The following is an 18941-nucleotide window of genomic DNA, read 5'->3' on the forward strand; positions in this document are numbered from 1 at the left end:
GGAGGCAGATGGCACGTTGGACCCATTCACGCAGTTCTTTAGGGTCAATGTATGCGCTCTTGGCCAAGTCAAATATTTTAGTTGAAGGTCCAATAGTGTAGAGTAGTCGGTCCTGGCAAGACCCAAGACTTTTATCTATCCCCTTTCTAGGGTCTTTTGCACCCTTTGCGATGAAGGCAACGACCTTAGGGTCAAGTTCAGTGGTCATTGCAATTTTATCTGGGAGGGATGGGCGGGGGCATTCAGACCTCAGACTGGATCTGACATTCTTGGCAATCTTCCTTCTCAGCCAAAAGCAAATGTAGTTCGCTACGTGTTGGGAGGGTAGCCATTCAGGGGAAAGGGGATGTTTGATCAAAAGAGGGTTGAACATATAGTCCCTGAAGGGATCAGTAATACCCATTTTTGGTCTGAGGCCTTGTTTGCCTCTTCAATGTTTTCCACAGGTTCATCTCCCATATCTTCCGAATCTGTATCAAAGCCTGATGAGCATGAAAGATCTATTTCAGCCATATCATAACTATCAATATGTATAGGGAGTTCAGGCCCTGTTTTATGGCCTAGTGTGATGCCCGAGGTATCGTTCTGGTCACTGCCTGAGAGAGCTGCCTTTACTGTTTTCTTGGTTTTATTTAGCACTTTTTTCAGTGCATTGTGGTGCAGCTCTTTTCTTTGGGCCTTGACTGTCCCTTCCTTCGCACCCAAGATATGTGTTGTGCTGGTAGAGGGCTATGCCCTTGATAGAGATTCAAATTTCTTAGTAATGGTCTCATTAAGTGAGTCCACAACCTTGTCCATGGTCTTAGTAACCAGACTCGCTCTTACCCTCCAAATTGAGTTCAGGAGATAGAGACATTTTGTAAGACAAAAGGTGTTAGGATAAAAATGAGAACTTAAATTCCCCTTAACTCTCCTGACTCTTGATAAGCAGGGCAAAGTCTTTATTTTTATTTTTAAAGGGTTAAAGGAGGGCAAGCGTGTGTAAAATATGTTGATATCTGAGGGGATGGGCGTAGAAATCTGGAAGAAAGACAGCACGGTGCAAAATGAGCGAAGAAACCGTTGCAACTGTCAAAATGTTGCTAGCTGTAACCTGGAAACCATGCACGTCTACAGCGTGCGTGGCGGTGCCCAAGTGACTTTCCTTTAAGGATCGCCCTTCCGCGTAAGGGAGGCGATCCTGTTCCATGTTACGAGGTACTCTGCGGGAGCAGGCAGGCTCTGTCAGCACACAAACGAGAAGCTTGCGGGAGCCGGGAGGCTCGAGCGAGGTAAAAAACGAAGGCAACGCGGACCGCAAAGATTATGCGGTCGCGTCTCCTTATGTTTGGATCATTACGAAGCGTTGCCAGGCGATGAGGAAAGTGACGATAAATGCGGCCGGGAATGAAATACCCGGCCGCATTTCTGTACTCTTCCCTCTCGCTGAAAGCGCCACTAGGCAACGGGGGCGATTCAAACCGCGCCAGTAGGAGAGGGCCAAAAGTGGTTAATCGGTGTAACGCAGAAGCGTAAACTTAAGATCTATATTAAAAATGAACGAAGAGAAACAATACTGACTATGTAGAGTCAAGGAAAGAAACACAAGCGCATGATAGGGTCAATAGGACCCAGTTATGCGTGAAAGAGGTAAATACAGGTTCAAAGAGGTATAAACAAGCTCAAACCTGTAAATAAATACAATAGTCAGGAATATACAGAATAATAAGGACGAAGTAAATGAGAGTACTTATCTCTGAGAGCAGCAGCAATGAAGAAGGAAAATGGCTGCATGTTCATGGACTTTATACTGTAATGAAATGTTCCTTGAAGTTCTATATTCTCTATTGTTACTGCTGAGCTGTGGCAATAAAGGAGATTTGCATAATGTTGGCCTCCGTGTCGTACCATAAAATCTTTAGTTTCACCTTCTTGAAATATTTTGGATGCCCGAATTTATACAGGAGCCCGTCCCCCTCTCACTGATTCATAGCTTGTAGGTACGTAGGATACTTCCAATGATCCTGCATTAAAATTCTCATTGCCTTAAATTGAAAGGCCTTACAATACTAGAACATATCCCGGCTAGCAATTCCCCCTGATTTCCCCCCCCCCCCTCCCCCACGAAGCTTCTTCCACGCAATTCTGGGGGCCTTAGAGGCCCAGATAAAGCTGGTCAAAACTCCCTGTAATTTGTCAAACCAGACCTTCTTAAATTCTAGCAGTATTGATGCGAATAGAAAGGTAATCTTAGGTAGTATTGTCATCTTCAAAATGTTTGACCTGCCTAAAAAGGAGGGTGGAAGCCCTGCCCAGGACCTTAGTAACCTCTTAATCTCACTTACTACCCTCTCAAAGAGCAAGCGTGTCACATCTCCTAAATTTTTATACACCATGATTCCTAGATATTTCTTTGAGTCCCTTACCAAGGAGTTATTACTCTGAGAGTTCCACTCCCATCACTTTCGATTTCTGCCAGTTTTTCTGGGAACCAGAGACCTCCCCGAACTTGCTCAAGATCACTGATATTATTGGTAAGGAGAGCGACAAGTTAGTTGTAAACACCATCAAGTCGTCAGTGTATAGGGCCACCCTCTTCTCCCATCCCTGGAATACAAATGGGAGAATTGTTTGACTAGCTCTAAGTTTATTTGGAGGGGCTCAATTATAGATGTCAAAAAGAAGGGGAGAGAGAGGACACCACTGTCTTGTTCCTCCTTCACATAGCTATCTTTTGGGTAAGATTTCCGTTAACCAATATCCTGGTGGAAGGGTTCTTATAGAGTTTCAGAACCGTGCCCAAGGCTGTCCCCACGCCGCACCTCTCTGTGACTTTATGCAGAAAAGACCAGCTGACCCTGTCAAAAGCCTTTGCTGCATCAAAGGTAATAGTTGCCAGGGGGAGCCCGTTTTGAGTTGCTATATCAATGGTCCCGACTAACTTGTCCGTTAATTCATGGATCTGCCTGCCCTTGATGAAACCCCTCTGATCCAGATGTATTGGATCTCCTACGACTTCCCCTAATCTCGCTGCCAAAATCTGAGTAAAGATCTTATAATCACTGTTCAGCAGTGAGATAGGTCTATAAGACTCACAAAATTCAGGGTCTTTCCCTGCCTTATGTAAAAGACAAAAAGTGGCTTCCTCCCAGGATGTTGGTATGTTGCGCCCCCAACAAAAATCAAGTTAAAGAGGCCAGTCAAAAAGGGAATGATCTCTTCTTTTAAGGGACAGATGAATCTCATTTGGGAGAGTATCCGGGCCAGCCGCCTTCCCCCTTTTCAATTCCCTATTGCCCCTGCTTCTTCTTCAATTGTTATTTCTGCATTTAACGACTCCCTCTGCTCCTCTGACAGTGTTGGTATTTGCAAATCTTCAAAATACTTCTCTAATTGCTCCATTGACGCACCTTTCTCTTCTGTGTATAGTGTTTGAAAAAACTCTGTGAAGGCTCCCTCTATCTCCCCGTCCTCACACTTAAGCGCACTTTGCCCTTCTATGCTGATGGCTGGAATTTTGTTTTTAATTTCCAAGCCAGAGGTTTGCAGCACCCCTCCCCATATTTATAGTTTGCAAGCTTGCTCGCCTCTAACTATTCCCTCCAACAAACAAGATAACTCTTCCTTCCTTTCCTCCTCAAGCAAGCTAAAACCCTGGGCCCCTTATCTTTGACTCTGCTTCTTAACCAATCCTTCCAGTTGTTCAACCGAACCTCCAAGGAACCTATTTTGCTCCTGGTAGCCTTGTGCTTGAAAGCAGCCATATCAATCAGCCTACACCCTTATATGCATCCCTGACCGTCTGCGATGCAGTACTCGTGTCATTTATATGGAAGTATTCCCTAGTTATCTTCTTCTGTAGAAGTAGACCTTAGCAAGGCCTACCGGTGCTAGGGGTTCACCCTTCTTTGCGCACTAGTCCTCAGACCAATAAGTAGAGATTGGCACAGAAGCTGGAATATCAAGAAAATAGTTTAATAAACCTCATGAGGTGGAACTACATTCATACAAAACCCTCAGGCAGTGTATGAGGTAGTACAAGGAGTAGAAGAACTGTGGGTCTTTTATACCACCGCAGGAGCTCAAAAGGAGGCGGTACAAGTACACACAAGAATAGCTATTCACTTACATGAATTTACAGAAAATGCTCAGTCAACAAAGTTGGAGGAGAAATGAGTTGCTGACATCAGTTGAAACAGCCTGACATCTACGAACTAAGGCAGGTGCATTCTAGAAGCTGGGCCTCTCTGAGCATGTGCAGTGCTCTGGCTCAATACTGAAGGAGTTAATTATAGTTCCTGACTCAAGTGAAATAAAAGAGCAGTCAACAGTGAAGAGGGAGAAAGCTCATGGCGAGGCACATGGTCAACTAAAATGGCTGCTACATACAAGATGGATTCAGCTCATGCTAACAGCGATCTCTGCTAAATTCCCACACTTAACTGCATCACCACTTGGGGATCTAATAATAGAGCTCTGTCCAACGTCTATCTTGAGGGGGGGGGGCCCTAATTTCCACCTTCAGTTCCAGATGAACCGCTGAATGATCTGACAAGTGGGCTGGCATATGTTCCACCTTACTAACCATCCTACTCTATCCTTTATCCACAAGAAAATAATCAATCCTTGAGGCGTGGCCATGTCTCCTAGTCTTAAAAGTGTACTTTTGATCACCCACCCCCTTCTCTCTCCATACATCCTGCAGTCCAAAGTCTTGCATACAGCATCTGAGCATTGATCACATTTGAGGTAAGTTTGACTCTATGGATGGCTTCATAATTGGCCACCTATCCTTCCTAGGGTCTAGTAATAAGTTAAAATCACCTGCCAAGATTAGGGGGGCAGTAAAATCCAACAATTGGTTATACAGGGATTGTAATGGTGAGGGGTCATCCATATTCGGCCCATAATAACCAGCGATAACATATGGTCGCCCCTGAATCTTAGCTTTAACTACCACCCATCTCCCTCTGGGATCTGAATAGGCTTCTATTATTTCCACTTTCGCTGCTTTCTTAAGTATGATAGCCACCCCTTTGACACAGCAGTTTTGATTAGTGCATATCGAAACATCCACCCATTTTAATTTCTTTGTTGCCTCTTCCCATTCCGCTTTTAACAAATGTGTCTCCTGCAAAATAATAATCTCGCTATCTACCACTCGCAGATATTGCAATATCTTCTGCCTCCTCCTCCTTGCCCTCAGCCAGTTGACATTCCAGGATAATATTCCAATCATCTTTAAGATTAGTGTTATGCTTCAGACCCTGCATTCTCCCTCCGACCACAATCACTCTAAACCACAAATTTGGACATATTTTTTTCCTATTTGTTCCCAACTCCCCTGTGAAGCAATGTGTATTAAAAAAAATTGTGAACACCCCCCACCAACCACCCCCTGGAGAACCCTCCCATCCTTTCTTGGGCTGAACATGTTCACCCTTCGAGGCCCTGCCTGCTCTGGTCTGGACCCTATCTCGCATCAACTACTGTGGCTTAATCTGGTTTATAAATAACTCCACTTTTTAGGGATCTCTGAAGTTATGCATCTTGTTTTGCCACATAACTCTTAGGGATGAAGGGAAACGCATTTGCGCTGTTGACACCAGTGATTTCAGGTCCTGAATAAATTTGCCTAGCTCCCATTGGCGATCTTGGGTGACCCTGGAGATGTCGGAGCGGATCCTAAACAACCAATCCTCTTTTTTTGTATATACTCTCCTTAAGCGCCTCAGCTAAGACCCTCTCCTTCGGAGAATAGGACTGAAAGTTAATAAACGTCCACGGATTTTTCCTTGCCCCAGAACTCCTGAAAGGGTCTCTATGAGCCCTTTGTATATCTTTCTCCAGTACTGATGGATCCAGACCTGGAATAAACTCGCAGAGCAGATTCACTAGAAAACTTTTGACACTTTCACCTTCTTTCCCCTCCGGGATATTTAACAGTCTCAATTTATTTCTTCGGGAATTATTCTCCAAGGACTCCACTTTGTCCCTGAGGTCTTTTTCCCTTGATTTTAGTGCTTTTATTTCCTCTCGGTTTTCCTCGACCTCCTTGCCGAGATCCGTCAGAGAGGCCTCAACTATTGCCACTCGGTTCATCAAAGAGGTCATTTTTTTCCTCCAATGCCTCACAAGACTCCTGAAATTTGCCCTGGTTTCTCTCAGAGACGGCGAACTTCTCTCTCATCAAGATCATGGACTCCATCAGTTTTCCCACCCCAGAATTTGATACAGCTTCTTTAGATGTCTGTTGATCAGACTGCGTAATAGTTAAACTACTGGGGTTATCGTGATTTGGAGTCAGGTGTTTACTCCAGTCTTGGCTTTGTACGCTGTCTTGGCCCCCATGTAATTCCGGGGTCTAAGACTCTACCTGAATCGCTTCCTGAGACATTTCCTGATCGCTCCTCACCAGAACCTGAAACCTATTACTGGGTGCAATACTTGCCTCTGCAGGTCCCCTGCGGCTCTCTTCCGAGGCAGGGGTTTGTTTTTTCCAGCATAGTCAGTTCACTAGCTCAAATGAAATAACAAGGGCCCCCTGTCCAATAATTGTATAATTCCTAGGGCAGGGTACTATAAAGTAAGGTATAAATCCCTAGGCAATATAATTCAAATATCTGTAATCAGTTGGTATATATATGCCCTACAAGTGCAATTTAGATATCAGAAAAAGTGGAGTGCAACACTATATAAATTCAACTAACACTTACTAAATTAAAAACATTCATTTAATGACATATTAAAAAACATTTCATAATACAAAGTAAAATACAATTGTATGGACATTAAAACATTGTGTTTTCATCAATAAACATAATAACTACAGTTGCATAAGTGCATATTCTTTAGTGGCTGACGAGTAGATTCTTTTTTTCGACGCGCGTTTCGACGCAAACCTGCGTCTTCATCAGGAGAGGCCACACGTTAACTTTGTTTGTATCTCCTATAAATTTCCAATGGTCAGAAAACTTTATTTCTTTTGCTTTATTGTCAATCTTTTTGGGATGATTACTCGTGAATAGTTTTGTTCACCAGATTTAAAGCTCTCTTCCTTTTTATATCATGATAAAAGGTGTGATACAATGAATCGAAGTATGCTAATATAATTTGTTCCGTCTTTCGATGATAAATGATTAACGGTGAAGACGGCAGTTTATTAGGCGAATGTCATCATATAGATATAGCTTCAGATATTCTTATCGATGTATATACCGGCGGCGTCTCTGCGTCCTACTCGGTCTGTTACGTGTCAGACTCCGGGGAAGGAGAAGGCAGCCTAGCTTGCACATTCAAAAAAAGAGCGCAGAGACTTTGGGTTAAAGAGCCTCACCCTTTACCCTAGACGGGTCAGATAGCGGTGGGGCTAGAGGTTTAGCGTGCCCTCCCTTCCGTTTCTGTGAAGTATACACTGGTAGAAGAGCCGCACTTTTAATTGGACAGATGATGGGGGTGGGGGGATGCCTAATTTCCTTGTTCGTAAGCAGCATCTTATTTCCTGTTTCAAGTTCCCCTCCCTCTGTTGAGGGGTGTATACAGTTTCCTCCTTTTCTTTCTCCTGGTTCCCCTGGTCCCCTCCTTTCTTCTGGTGGCTCTATCCTGAGCTTACTGGGGGCTGCAGCCACCCACACACTGGTTGAGGACTGAGTTGAATCTTGGAGGACCCACAACACGCCCACACCCCTTAGTGAAGGCCCACATGAATTTAGTGGCTGGATGGGTAAGTGATGTGCATAAGACCTGCGACTGTTGAGGACACAGCACTGCTAAGTGCCCCTCCCCACCCCTTCTGTGCTCCAACGGACGGTCTGACTCGGGTGTGTCCGCTTGTATATGTGTGCATGTGTGTCACTTCTCCATCTCCCCCCCCCCCCCCCCCCCATGAAATACCACTCCCACCCCCTCCACTTCGTTGAGGGTGGAGTACTCCTATTGGATGACCCCCTCACACCTTTGGGAGGATGTGACACTGCTATGCTGCAGATCTATTTGTTTGTATTTTGTTCTGACTCCGGGTGTCACCCTGATGGTTTTATTCCACGCATCTGTATGTCCCGTAACATTTGCAAAATGTGAAAAAGAAATGTTGAAGAAATAAACCTGTTCTGGCAAGAAATCGGTTGATTTGGTTGGGGGTGGAGAGGTGGATGCTTAACTCGGGCAACCGCCATAATCCTGATCAGGATGAACCACAAAAGTCACTAAACTAACCTGTGCTTAACCCTTTGGTAGCTGGCACAAAAGCAGTTGGGCATAACTTGGAAGCAAAGTGTAAAGATCTTATGCAACACACAAAATGTAATAAAGTAAAAACACAAGAATAATCCCAAAACTAATTTTGAAAAATTGAGTAAATTTATAATCAATAAAATGATACCAGAACAACAAAAATCCAATTTGTAGAACCGGAGATTTTTCAGTTTTAAGTAGAAACGGTGCTGAAAAGAGCCGCTCATGGCTATCTGGTTGGGCGAAACCGAATGACGGTCAAAAGTTCAGGCTGACCGCGATGGAGCGCGGGTTGGATACAAGGACTGGGTTAGTCCCTCTGAAAAAAGTTACCTTCTCAAAGTCTGGGGGCGTTTGCGGTGATAAAAGAAGTGAAGAACGGGGAGAGTGTTACGGATGTTAGTTTCTGTAGCTCGAAGTGCAGGACTGACCGCAGATGGTCGTGGCTGTAGCACGAAGTGCATATCTCAAGTAACCCGTCATTGTTGGCAGTTGCTCTGGTAAAAAAAAAGTCTGGTTCACCCATTGGTGGTCATCGCGGGTGGAAGTGTCTCGATGAGAACAGGCCTATTCGCGGTAATGAAGAGACCAAAACTTCAGGATTTAATCTTTCTTCACAGAAGGAGCTCAACTGATGCCAGCCAAAGGTCTGGGACATGGGGTGGTGCCCCTTGGGGATCAGGAACTCACTCCAGCAGAGGCCAGCAGGGCTCAGGCAGGTCCCGTTTCAGTGCAGCTGGTCAGTTTCAGGGAGGTCTTTGGAGCTTGTTGTGTCCGTATTACTCAGACAGGAGATCAGCCAACTGACCCATGGGGTTTACGCGGGTAGCCTGTGGTGAAGAGAGTAGGTCCAGCCTTCATTCTCAGATAGCAGGGCAGTCCTCAAGCAGCAAGGCAGCCTTCTGGGGGGGAAGTCAAGGCAATCCTCAAGCAGCAGGGCAGTCCTTTGGCAGACAAAGCAGGCCTCAAGCAGCTGGACAGTCAAGCCCTTCTTCTGTTACGTCCACTGGTCACGGAGAGTACTGAAGAGTGGCTCTGGAGGTCCAATATTTGCATCTGGAGCCAGCCTTTGAAGTGGGAGGATTCCCTATACTACCCACAATAGGTTCTGGAAAGTTCTTTCCTTTTCCTGTCCAGACTCTAAGAAGTCTGAGATGACCAACGACTAGTGTCAGGTTCCTTTGTGGGTGCTGTAGACAAGACCTTTTGAAGTGTAAGTGGTGCAAGGCACAGCTCTGCACACCATCATTTTGGCAGGATGGACCATCCTATCCACATATACTCCCCTTTTTGTCTCCCTGTCTGGAAGGAATACACCACCCCAACAGCATAGCCATTCAGCCATGTGACCCAGAATACTGGCAGAAGGAACAAATAACACAAGAAAATGCCTGCTTTTTAAAAGTGGCATTTTCAGAATTGTGATTTAAAATCAGACTTTACCAATACAGATGATTTAAAATTCATTTGAGTCTAAACAGCATATCTCTAGCTGCTCCCAATCAAAACTTATCAGTTATGGGGTTAACTTATAACATTTTAATGTTAGTCAATGGGAGGGATAGGCCATACAACAGCAGAAAGCGACTTTAAAGGTTTTTCAATGCTAGGTCATGTAAAACTTAAACCCACATGTTGTACTTTTTACTTTTTAAATACAATACACCCTGCCCTGTGAGCCTAAGACCTGTTTTAAAAGCTAATGTAGCATGTGGCACAATGAGTGCTGCAGGCCCACTTGTACCAAATAATTTACAGTCCCTTAATACATACAGTACCATGTACTAGGCACTTACAAGTAAACTACACATGTAATTCAAGTAGATGCAAGTTGTACCATGCTTTTCGTGAGATAGCAGAAGCACTTTACCACTGGTTAGCAGAGAAAGAAAGTGTACTAATGTCAAAAATATGGGTTCTGCAACACGAAGCAAAAAACAGGGGGAGACCCTGCTAAAAGGGCCAGGTCCAACAGTTCACATTAATATTAGGTTCCAAGTCCAATAATAAAAGAACATTCATCACTTTGAGTCCAGAAACTTCATTTGTCAATAAAATAGTCACAGGCAATTTGCTGTTTTGGCTTTGCTTGGTTACACTTTGTTCACCCAGCTAGCTTTTGCATAACCAAGATTATTGCCATACTTGTTCTTATCTAATGAAATCATGAGCTGGTTCTTTACTTTTGTCTGATGCCTGACCTTTCGGGCCCAGGCTATTCCTTGCTTTATAGCTTTTAGGTGCTAAAATACCTTCATTTATAATTGCAAATTACCATTCCTGATTCCCATTATCAGGATTGGTGTGATTTTGCACTTACAAATGGGAACTCTCCTCACTGCCTATCCTTCTTGACCTTTCTGCTCCTTTTGATACTCTTTAACAGTATATACTGGTCTCCTCTCCCTTTCATCAATTGCTACCTCTTCACCTGTAGTTCAATAGATCTTTGTTTTACCTTGACTGCTCTTACACTGTGGCTTGGGCTGGTCACAACACTCTGGATTTCCTACAGAGTTCTGCATGCTTTGGTCTAGGGTAATCTACTTTTCCCACCTGCAACTAAACTACTCCCCGGGGCTCCTTGGTCACATGCTTTGATCTTTCTTGCCACCTTCATACAGATGACTCCCAGATCTCTTTCCATCTACTGTTGTAACACTACTCTGCGTAAGATGGTCTCAAATACCTACCCTCTGTCCAACCATGGTTGTCTTCTCACTCCCCCAACCTTAATCCTTCTAAAATAAATGTTGGTCTTCCCCCATGCTTGTCCTCCTTTTGCATGTATACTTTCCCCATGACTCTCTTTCTTGATTTGCAGGGTAAAATAACCACATCTTTTTTAATTTTCCTCTTTTCTTCCACCAGATCTCTGCAAATACATTTTCCTGCTGCTTTCAACTGTACTATCTTAGAAATGTCTACCCCTTCTGAAATTGAAAGCCATTAGGACACTTTTTTCTAGTCTTACTTTATTTTGTCTTTTTTACTGCTCTTACTTTCTAGTTAGTCCTTTGTCCCTTCCACGCTTCGTTCGGCTCAGTTTTTAACTCGTCCTCTGCCTTCTTTCATCAGGTCTCTATTCCCCCCCCATTTTCTCTGCAATGACTACCATTAGGGCTGCATCTCCTGAGGCTTGAGCCGGGAGATGGCAGGCTGTTTACTCGCGCTTTCTATTCTGCATATTTCCACTGCGTGGAGGTACCATTGCTGCTACATTTATTTTAGGACTTGTAAACTTTTAAACAAATTTTAATTGTGCTTTTAATTGGGGCAGGAACTGTTGGGAGTTGCATTTTACTTACCTGAATCTTGGGGAGCTTCTACTTGGCTGTAGGGGCGGGGGCCGCCATCTTGGGGGAATCACGGTCGGCGGTTCAGCTTCTTTGGCCCTGACAAAACTTAAACCCACATGACGCAAGTGCGCAGCGGGCGCGCCAAAGGCAAGCCCGTCTGCGCCCGTCCGCGTTCGGACTGCGCTCTGCGCCGAAACCCCAGGTTGTACGACTATAGGTAAGATACCCTCTCTTACTTATTCTAGCAAACAGCTACTGGTGTTAAATAGGTACACAAGGACATTTGGCTGTGTCTGTCTGGATCCTAGTACAATGTCTGGACCAATAATAAAGACCTGTACGGGGTGTCAAACAACCCTTCCAGGGTCAGGTATCACATATCCAGCCAGGGAATCTGTGAGGAAGGGTTTGAATAACAAGGCTGTTCCTGCTTTTAATTGCTTTCTTTTAAACGCACGCTCTTTGGTGAAACACAGCATTGAATGTGCATCTCTAATAGAGGCAAGTAATGTTCAAATAGCCTTTATAACGGAAACATGGACTGATGAGGCATCTGGCCCAGATCTTGTGAAGGCAACTCCTCCTGGATTTTTATGCTACACTGCAAATAGACCTTCTAAAAAAGGAGGAGGACTGGCAGTTATCTATCACAGCTCCATTAAAGCTAGCTTTGACATAATGCTTAATCCTTTTTATAAAGCGTTCTCCTTCTCGCTCAGCCTCTCTGATCATTATATGCTATTGGGGAATCCTAGTGTACAGACCTCCTGGTCCTAGGAATCCGTTCTTAGCTGAGGTCGGCACACTTTTGGAAGCTGGCTTGAGTCTTGACTCGTACACTATATTGGGAGATTTTAACTTCTATCTAGAGGCTGTTGCAGATAAAGATACGCTAAACCTTTTAGATATAATGAATAGTGTTGAGTTAAAGCAATTAGTGAAGGGACCCACGCATTTGGCAGGGCACACGCTAGATGGGATTTTTTCAAATTTCCTATTCCTTTCTGTTGTAAATGTATTACCTCTTCCATTATTATGTTTGAATTGACCATTCAAGAAGGCCGGGATAGGGATCCCCCTTCTAGGAAAACAAAGGAGATCATAGCCTGGAATAGGGTAGGAGAGAAAGAACTTACTGAGCTGCTGTTTTCGACTCAGGCTTCTCTGCCCTTGGAGGTGGAGGAAGCTTCTGTTGCCTACACCGCTTGGATAGAGGATGCCTGTCATATCCTAGCTCCTAAGAAAGTAATAATTTCCAAGAGGATACAGCCCACGGCTCCTTGGTATTATCAGGAACTAAGGACCCTAAAATTGAAATGCAAACAATTGGAACAGTCCTGGAGGAAGGACTATCATCCAACTAATAGAGTTTTATATAAACGAGGCATCCTACAATATAAACAGATGCTTTTTAAAACTAAACGTGAGTTTTTTGCTGGACAGATTAAATCAGCTAGTAATTCCTCTAAGGAATTATATAAAGTTGTTACTAGGCTTGCACATCCACCACCTGCAACTATTTCACCCAGCCAGGCTCTCTGTGAAGAAATGGCCACGTTCTTTCAATCTAAAGTGGAAGCCATTTACAGCACTTTTAAGGACCCTGTCGGTAGTACATCTGGGGATTTGTCCCATGACGTTGAGGCAGGGCCCGGACCAAAATTTAGCATTGATAGTTTTCCTCCAATAAACTACCCAGACACATTTAAGCTTCTTGTATCTGCTAGATCAGGCTCACCCTACGACCCGGGCCCAGTAGCAATTGCAAAAATGGCTTCTGAACCTTTAGCTGGGACGCTTACAACTCTTTTCAATGCTATGTTCTCAGAAGGGCTTTTCCCTAAATTGTGGAAAATTGCGTCTGCCCTGCCGCTTTTAAAAAAAAACCTAGCCTAGACAGCAAAGACCCAAGCAGCTTTCGCCCCATTTCACGCCCCCCTTTGCCCTCCAAATTGGTGGAAAAATACATGAATACTATTGAGTTCTTACCTATGGAAAGCTAAGGTTCTGGATCCCACTCAATTTGGGTTCAGAGAAGGTCACAGTACCGAAACCGCCCTCCTTGAATCCACGGAAGAGATTAGAAAAGGGCTGGACCAGGGAGGAATGGCGGTGTTCTTGCTTGATCTCTCCGCTGCCTTTGACACGGTCCATCATGGTGTATTGATGGATCGTTTATGGGGTTGCGGAGTGAAGCTTGGTCTCTCCTTAAATCATTCCTTTCAGACAGATGCCAGACTGTCTCATCGGGTGAGTTTGTTTCCACACCTTTCTCCCTTCCTTGTGGGGTGCCTCAGGGGTCCTCCGAGAGCCCTACGCTTTTTAATGTATACGTCTCCTCTTTAGCCCCCTTGATTGAATCCTTCGGCTTTGGTTTAACATCTTATGCCGATGACACCCAAATTGTCATCTCCTTGCAACCAGGTCAGGAGGAGGCAACTGGTGAGAGGCTTCATGATTGTATGGGGGCAGTGGGAGAATGGATGTTGCAAAACTGTTTAAAATTGAATGCTGGCAAAACAGAGGTGATTCGGTTCGGTAACAATCTTAATCTCTGGACCCCTAGCTGAGGCCATGGGGACTCTTCCAGTACCCTCCAGAAAAGTTAAGAACCTGGGGGTGGTGCTGGATGAACACCTTGACATGCGTGATCAAGTAAATGCCGTGGTCTCTGCTACCTCTTATACCCTCAGGACCATGAGAAAAATTCTGCCCCTTCTGCCGGCCGACTGCAAGCGTACAGTGGTTACGGCCTTGATCATGTCAAGACTTGACTATTGTAACAGCCTATACTTAAGTATTCATGAGCGCAGCTTACAAAAACTTCAGATGCTCCAGAATGCAGCTGCCAGGTTGCTCACGGGAACTCCGAAATTTGCTTCCATTTCGAGTTCAATAAAAAAACTTCACTGGCTGCCTGTAAAAAAGCAAATACTTTGTTTGGTTTTTCGAGCTCTCCAGGATACAGGCCCATTCTATCTGAAACAGCAATTTCAGTGGTATGTGCCCGGAAGATCCTTACGTTCATTAGGAGCTAAACTTACTGTAGTGTCCACCTCTAAGAGAGTTAGATGGGGAGGCAGAAGTTTTTCCGTTGGGGCAGCCAAGGTCTGGAATAAACTTCCTGTTGGCTTAAGAAACTGCAATGACTTATTTGCTTTTAGGAAGGCGCTCAAAACATGGCTGTTTTAATTTCCCCTGGCCAAAACCGTAGGAGGATTGTAGCAAGCGCCGGGACACCTTCGGGTAGCTGTGCGCTATATAAGTTTTACTAACATAACATAACAGTCCTGCATACATTTTCACTGACACCAAAACGTAGAAGTAGGTTTCAACCCCCCTCCTTTAAGGGCACCTGATCTTGTTGAATTATTGGCTGGAGAGGACAATCCAAACCGAGCTCAGATCACCTTGATATCATTGGAATAAGATCAGTTTGGAAGAGCCGGCTAAGGGTCCTGCTCTGGTTGCAAACTCCCCTCAATATGTAATAGAATGTCACCCTCTCTCTTCCATTCTTCATACTCCGCTCTGCATGTCATTTTCCTCTTTCATCCACCCCCAACCACCAGATGTCCGGTCTACCTTTCGATCATTGTCTCTGCTTGCCCCTAACCACTGGAACTATCTTCCCCTCTGTATATACACTCTACTCTTCCCCCTTAACATTTTGCTGCAGATAACCTCCTCATTTCTGCTTCCTACCATTGATTGTGGTAATTTAAGCATTTTTAGGTCTCGCCTGAGAACTAACGAGGGCTCAGAGTCCACTCATTACTTACCATTGGTTGGCTTCTGAACGCAGTAGACCTGTTCTTTCATAAACAGTTAGTCAAGTTTTTATCTGCATCAGAGAAAAGCAGACGTTATGGTATTGTACCCTGTAGGGCCATGGGCATGTCTGCATGTGGGTGTAAGCTGCCTTCAGATCTAGTGCAGTAGAGAACAGAGAGCTGTAACGGACATGAAAGGCTGCTGTCAGAGCTCGGATGTGACACAAATATTCATTTGTTTTCACAAAAAACAAAACTTGTACAATCAATCGGCCTCCTCTAGTATATTTAAATTTGAGTTACACGCCACATTTATGGTGCCTAGTGCAGTGCTGTGCGCTCTTGTCTCAGGATCCTGGGCAGCATCTTTTGTGGGCATTGTTGATTACCCCTGGTAACCCAATCCTCCAGCTGGTCGTGGTCACTAATTGAATAATTAAGGTACTCTTGATGTGTACTTGGCTCTTCAAGGGTCCTAAGTAGGCAAGCATGAAATTTCGCACTATTATTTTACTATCCTTGACTCAAAAATGCTGGCTATGGCTGTTACCTTACCTCTACCCAAAGGCTAGCAGGTGGTGCCTCTGGATGATTTTCTATTTTTCATCCAACGTTTCTGCTTCTTGCCTGAATTTCTACCAGCTGTGAATGAAAAAGGGGGCTTGGTCCGCTGTTAAATCACTGTATTCAGTAATACCCCTATAACGCCCTTCACCAGGTGTTTTTTTTGGTTTAAGCTTTCTTGCTGGAACAAGCGTGAGGAACTCAACTGCATCTGTCTGAATGCTGCCTGAATGCACAAGTTGACTAAACAAGCAAAGACAATAGGTCTGGCCAAGATCTATTGGCGTTTTCAATTTTATAAAAAATTACTATCCATATTTTAAAGCAGCACAGCTGCTGTGAAGCTTGGCTGAAAGGATAAAAATGTCAAAAAGTGATATGATGTGACCAGCGTTGACTGAGTCATTGCACTTTTTGATTATCATTTTTTTTACTTTCACTGTTGCACAGCAGCCACGCTCCTGTACAGAATGGCTTTAAAAAAAAAAAAAACTCTGACAAAGGCAAAACCTATTACTTGTTAGTTCCTTCAGTTTGTACACAATCTTAAGTTAACATGGTTGTAGAATGCTTGCCCAAAGTGCTACCACATGAATTCAACGAATTTGACAGTCTCGTGACCATATCATCTCAGCATATCTTCTCTCCAAGACTGGGTAATGAGCTTTCCATGGTTGGTGCTCCTGCAAAGGTTGTAGCTGAAGACCACCTGCAAGTTGGTGGGTATTCATTGAACGACTGTGGGTAGCTTTCCACCTTAACACTTTCAGAGATGTTCTTCGGTCGAACAGGTATCTCCTTTTTCAACATAGCCAGGTGGAATAACATGCCCCAAAAAAGTGTGGCGGAGCACCGCCAGGGGATTCTCTTTGGGGTAAAACCCATGTCCCCATGAGAAACAAATAACGTTTGCTTCCACAACGCACCTTAGCATGACACTTCTGGATGTGAAAAAGGCGCAGGAGCATTTCTGTATTCTTACCGGGTATAACATGAGTACTCCTGGGATTGTGCAATTGTTGCAGCTTGAGAAAACCTCAAATTGTTTAAGAAATCCATGAAACCTAGACATAGACTTAAAGCATAGCTGTAGGCCTGCGTGAATAAATTTAGACTTTCAGCTAGTGAGTATTGTGAATTTGATCCTTTGCCATGAGGTTAGAAGTGCCAGATGACACTCATCCATAAAGAGTCATTTTTAGGTCTTGTCCGAGCCAGCGCATGCACTGTCTCAGGCGAGACATTTAGTAAGTGGGTTTTCAAAGTGCTACCTACCGGCTTTTGCTGGCCTAAAGCTTGCGTTCACGCGAGCGTGAACGTGCACAGCTGCCAGCTTTCAGCGCCCGAGGGACCATCTGGAGCGTGATTACTTTCACTTTTGGCGCTGCTGCGCGCGAACTACTCGCGTGTTTGCCGGCGCGCGCGTACCCCTGCTTTCACGTTTTCCGTCTTGTTCTGTTATTTCTATTTGCGAATTTAAACTCTAATCCGATACGATCTCTATCATTCTACTCGCGATGAACCGACTCGGCCACACATTAACTTGACGTTGTAAACTTCCGACTGCTTGATGGCGCTGCTAGCATGCAAATAACAAAAGAACAGCTTGAAATTAACTGATCTCCTAATAAAGCACCCCATAGACTCCGAGTCGCTAATGGCATCAGGCATCTTGTATAAAACTGATGTAACCAAATGATAACGGAGTCCATTATTAATGACCCTTGCCCCCCCCCCCTGATGTTTAGACATCATGGTCTATTCAGTGTGTGTTATAAAACTTACCGTTGTGATTAATGACATCACAGCCGTCAACAGGGACCTCTTCATTTATATTTCTGATGGGGCTAATACGTACTTTCTGCCTTGGATATATCTTGATTAGGGGTGTGCTGCAATTCTGCAGCCTTCGCATAGGTCTATGAAGGTTACAAAGTATAAATCTTTGGCTTATCCTGTATAAATAATGAAATGTGTGACAATTTATATCACAAATGCACTTATTTAATACTGAAAGAATAGTTCTGCATAAACTATACTTTGCAGACAACGTATCTTGTTCTTCCACGTAACGCTAATGCACGTAGAAAAGTAGTGCCAAATGTACACTGCATACCTTTTCCTTTTGTATGTAGAAGAGCTCTGCAGCGGGTAAGCTTGCTGCGAAACATCTGTGTATGTATCTTGTGTACGGAATCTATTCCATCTTGGGCAGGCTGTGTCCGACTAGAGTGAGGCGGTTCTTGCTATGCAGTCAAAAGTACCTCTCTCTTGCAGTGTGGAGACAGCATTTGCAAAGGTAAACCACAAATAATGGCAAATTTAACAAAGGTTATCAAAATGAAAGATTGCAAAACTTTGCTGCAGAAACACAAGCACACAGAATAAACACTCCTTACGTTGAAGTACATTACATAAGGGCCCTGCATCGCTTCTGAATCTGCAGCACCGGGGGAAACAACCAACAAGCATTGGCATAGCCAATAGGTCTCGCCTTTGGGACCTTATAAGTGTTTATCCATGCAACAGTTGATGTTGTTGAACCAAGGATGTTGTGCTGCATGACTAAATACTTATAAGGTTCCAAAGGCGAGACCTATTGGCTATGCCTATGCTTGTTAATGATGGGGTAAGACACGAGGCTTAAGTGTTTCAGAAACATAGATTCTCCTTCTGAAAATGTTTTTTTAGATAGCGTCGCATTTATGCGCAGAAAGAAAAATGATTTTAAAACTTTCTTACAATTTTAATGGTTTAATTTTCAGCAAGAGAGTTGAGTCTTGTGGGCCCGTTGCCAGGGTACAACGTCAAGAGCTACTCTGGGTATTTCACAGTGAACAAGACCTACAACAGCAACCTGTTTTTCTGGTTCTTTCCCGCGCAGGTAAGATTTCAAGCTGTAATTGTGACCCGTATGACCCAGGCCTTTCAAGCAATGCAAAACGCCAGCTGCCTTACTCAAACTACTGTATGTTTTACAAAATGTGGTACTTCACTTTCGCGTCCACTTATTGATTTTTGTAGTTGCTTGTCTAGAAACTGAGCTTGCTTAGATACAAATGTCACTGACAGGCCTTGGACATTTTCATAGTAA

The 18941-nt window shown here is 44.1% G+C and overlaps 1 protein-coding gene across 2 annotated transcripts in view; it reads left to right on the plus strand.

Moving 5' to 3' along the window:
- The window catches only part of CPVL (carboxypeptidase vitellogenic like), a 628799-nt gene that overhangs the window by 29604 nt on the left and 580254 nt on the right, over positions 1-18941 (plus strand). For both annotated transcript variants that reach the window (XM_085631603.1, XM_085631602.1), the window contains exon 3: positions 18613-18731. In XM_085631603.1, coding sequence (XP_085487729.1) covers positions 18613-18731 — 119 coding nt within the window. The remainder of the gene's footprint in view (positions 1-18612; positions 18732-18941) is intronic.

The sequence above is a fragment of the Triturus cristatus genome, chromosome 10 (assembly GCF_964204655.1).
Source record: "Triturus cristatus chromosome 10, aTriCri1.1, whole genome shotgun sequence".
NCBI lineage: Eukaryota > Metazoa > Chordata > Amphibia > Caudata > Salamandridae > Triturus > Triturus cristatus.